The 3862-nt window shown below is 47.6% G+C and overlaps 1 protein-coding gene across 1 annotated transcript in view; it reads left to right on the forward strand.

The window, feature by feature from the left end:
• Positions 1 to 80: 80 nt before the first annotated feature.
• PLXDC2 (plexin domain containing 2) overlaps positions 81 to 3862 on the forward strand; it is a 446078-nt gene continuing 442296 nt past the window's right edge. The window contains exon 1 of the mRNA XM_013008120.2: positions 81 to 495. Coding sequence (XP_012863574.2) covers positions 384 to 495 — 112 coding nt within the window. The 5' untranslated portion in view covers positions 81 to 383. The remainder of the gene's footprint in view (positions 496 to 3862) is intronic.

A 3862-nucleotide genomic window follows, 5' to 3' on the forward strand; every position in this document is an offset into this window, starting at 1 on the left:
CGCTCTCGTGGAAGCCGGTGGAGCGCGTCGGTCGCGGGGACTCGGCAGTCAGCGTCGGCGGCCGCTGGGGTGGCATCGCCTGTGCGCAGCGGAGAGTTGAGGCGGCGAGTGGCCGTTCCTTCCCGCGGTGGTTGCTCCGTGGCTGAGGACGCGAGACCGGCCAGTGGAGAGGAGAGAGGACCCGCGAGGGCTGCGCCCCTCGGGCACGTCCCTCCCGCCGCCTCCGGACCCCGGGGTGCCAAGGGGCCAGTGGCGCGCCGCTCCCGCCCAGAAACTTGACAGAGCCGGGCCCGGTGGCCCCGACTCCCACCTGGAGCCCGAGAGCAACTGGGCCCCCCTCGGGAAGGACGAGCGCCCCAAGGGAGGCAGGTCTGGCCGGCGGCATGGCTAGGTTCCCGAGGGCCGACTTGGCGGCTGCTGGAGTTGTGTTCCTCTGCCACTTTCTGGTGGACCGGTTTCTCCTGGCAGGAGCGGAGCGCCGCGACCGCATCAATGGTAAGGTGCACGGTGGCTGGGTCCCTCCGGGGTCCCCGCTGGCGTCCTCTTCGGCATCCCACTCCCAGCCTCTCTGCCCTGGGGAAAGTTGTTGCAGTTGCGTTTTGGGACTCCGCATTTGCGAAGAAATGGGTGGCAGGGAGTCGGGGGTGGGGAGTGTTCTTGAGGATTTGGGGCATGCCTCATCCGAGAGGCAGGAGTTGGTACAGTCTCCCCACCAAGTCGCTTAGAGGGCTCTGATGGAGGGGCAAACCTCGGTGGCTACATCGCCCGGTAGCTGGCATCCCAGAGCTGCCTCCTGGCGGGCTCCTTCTCCATTCCCCGCCGCTCGGATAAACTTCGGCGGGTGCACGGGTGGTGGGGGGCGTGGGGGGGTTGATGTAGTGATCCCTGGGGATAGCAAGTCTCCTCTCCACCGAAAATTCCCCGCGATCGCTCCTCGCTCCCTCTGTGATTCCAGCCTTGTTCCTTTCTTCCTTCTAGGAGTGGGGCAGGGTCGGTGATGTTGGGGAAGGGGAGGAGGAGGTGAGAGAGATGAGGGCAGGCACATTTCCTGGGACCCACCTCTTGCTCTGATGTCCTGTGCTTGGCAGTTTCTCAGACTGGCCCGATGGAGCCAGGGATTCCTGGCGTGCCCTGAGACTGCCCTACTTCTCAGTCCTGATCAGCACTCCCCCACAATTCCAACCCCCCTCCCCCTTGGCAGGGCTTGCAACTCTAGCATTAGCCAGGTGAGCCTTCTGCGGGGCGTTGCACCCCTAAGTCTTTAACCTAGCACGAGGCAAGCCCCAGGCCAGCACTTGGTGAGGCGCTGGGATTGGAGGAGGTCTAGCTGCCAGGATCCTAGCCTCTCCCATTGCAAACCTGGCACCCACTTCTCTTTCCTTCGTCTCACTGGTGAAGAGAGTAAGTGAGTGTGTAAGAGAGAGAAAAATAAAGACAAAGTAAACATTAACAAAAGCTAACAAACCCTTGGGGAAAAGGTGAAGGACAGAAACTTTCTGGTTGGGATCAAGGGAAATGCAAAGGAGTGCTCTCCCCAGCATCAACCTGAGAGTCCACCACGGGAAGGCTGGGAATTGCTCCTGGAGCTTCCAGATAAGGTAAATCTTGAAGGAAGCCTTCGAATGAGATTTCCCCAAGCAGAGACTTAGAAGACATTAGCCAACACGCCCTGCTGTCCCTGGTTTACATTCGCTTAGAGAGCACAAGTGCTGACTCGGCACTCCTTATTCATGATTCAGAGGTGTGGCTGTGGCCCTGGAAGACCCAGTGCAGTCCTTTGCAAGCTGAGAACAGGACGCACATTTCCTTGTTGATGTGTCTCTGTCATTTATAATTGTTCTTGCTAGGTACTATGGATGCCAGTAGATTATACCCCCACTCATTTTTCGGATGCTGTTCATCTGTTAAACAAAAATAGTTTAACCCGTCTGGCACACAACGCATTAAAAAGGTGCATGGGCATGTTCATGGTATAAATAAATGCTTACGAAAAGTAATCTACTTCATCATGCTGGAGGTTTTGAGAGGTGTGTGTGCCAAGGTGCACTGAATTGTTTGTTTGAAAACTTCTCTGGCCCTAGAAAGAAATCATGCATTTGCAATTAGAAAAGAAAAGAAAGGTCAGCAAATGTTTAGTTGTTTTTCCCAAACTTTTAAACTATTATTACATAACCGAGAAAGTACTGTTATATACACACACATACACGAATACACACGTATTTATCTTACACACACAGGCAATGCTATCCTAAATTCCTAGGTTGAGGATGAAATTCATTGCACTTTAAAATTGCCCAAATAATTAATAATGCAAACCCTACATTATTCAACATAAATATACTGGTATTTTAAATCAATCCAATATTTCTGGAGGGAAATACCTGGAGAAACCTATATATAAGATTTTATAAAAAATAGTTTTAAATGTCTTGGCAGATTTTTGGAGGCTTTGAATATAAATCAAAGTACCATCCTTCTCGAACATAAATCTACAAATACATTTATGGGGAAAATCTTGGAATAAAATGACTAACCTGCTGAATATGTAAAATGCAATCAGGTGAAACTGAAGAAAAACTAGTTTCCTTTGAAAAGCAGTCTCTTTGAAAGTTCAAGACAGGACACTTTTTAAAAAGTCAACAGCCCTAAAATTTGGCATGTAGCAACCAGGATTTTTATTGCAGACATTTTGGCAAAGATGAATAAATCTGATTTCATAACAGGGACATTTTATTATGCATTACTTTAGTCAGGTTTGCAGTTAATTTCATTGCCACCAGAGGGCAGAGAAACTGCTAATTTCTTCCTTCAGTTTCCCTCCAAATCTTTCAGATACAAGTTCCACAATATTTTGGTTTTCCTTGATGGAATACTTTAAGATATTTCAAATTAATCCTTAGAAATGGGTATAAATTTACAATACTTAGAGTTTACTATGAACCTAGTTTTTAATTGAAATTAACTAAATACACATCCAACGTTTTTTTACAGCATCTCTCATATGTGAAGACTTATACTTTGAATACATTGTTGTGGTGAAATAAGTTGAATGGAGAAACATAGCTGTCTTCTTTTGTGTCGTAGTAGTTGGAGATCATTAACAAGTTATTGTGGGATTCTCTTTTATGATTAAAAGCTCATTATCACATAATGAAGTTATTCGGGGAATTGAATGTCTTGTGTGACTACCTGAAACATAGTTGCCCAAACTAAATAGTGTGTCTCAACACTCATATTTAGAAAATAATAAGCCATAAATCATTTTAACTTTCATAAAACTCAAACCATTTCTGGGCTGGCAAGAATCTGCCCTTGCAACCCGTGCTGATTACAAGAGAGCTTCGTAACAAAATCTGAGGATGAGAAGTATTCGTGTCTTGAAGAATTCTGAGAATTAAATGGTGAATCAAGACCTAAAATATTGAGTCAAATTTTGGCTAGCTTACATGTGACTTAATGCAACAAGAAGTGTAATACCATTGTCTCCAAAGCAAACATAGTTTAGGACCCTGGGAAATGTTCCCCTTTTACCTTTCCTATGCTTGCTATGAAAAGGAGCTCTGTTGGCACCAGGCTGACTTGGCTGCTTGCCAAAAGATGGGCGTTTTGAGCTCACTAGCTACTCCATGGGAAACAGATCTTGCAGCTGGCTTCTATGAAGATTACAACGTTGTAAACACGTAGTAGGGAAGTTCTACTCTATCCTATAGCCTTTCTGCGAGTTGGCATAGACTCCACAGTCATGAATTTGGTTTTGGTATTACCACAGTCTCCATCGGCACGTGACTGCAACAATGGGTTCAGCCATAAGAAGGATGCTAAGAATGGCGCCAGACCAGGTGGCGCCTCCTTCTGTGGCACA

This window comes from Echinops telfairi, unplaced genomic scaffold (genome assembly GCF_000313985.2).
Source record: "Echinops telfairi isolate 266 unplaced genomic scaffold, ASM31398v2 ScPeMD7_7473;HRSCAF=8511, whole genome shotgun sequence".
NCBI classification, from domain to species: domain Eukaryota; kingdom Metazoa; phylum Chordata; class Mammalia; order Afrosoricida; family Tenrecidae; genus Echinops; species Echinops telfairi.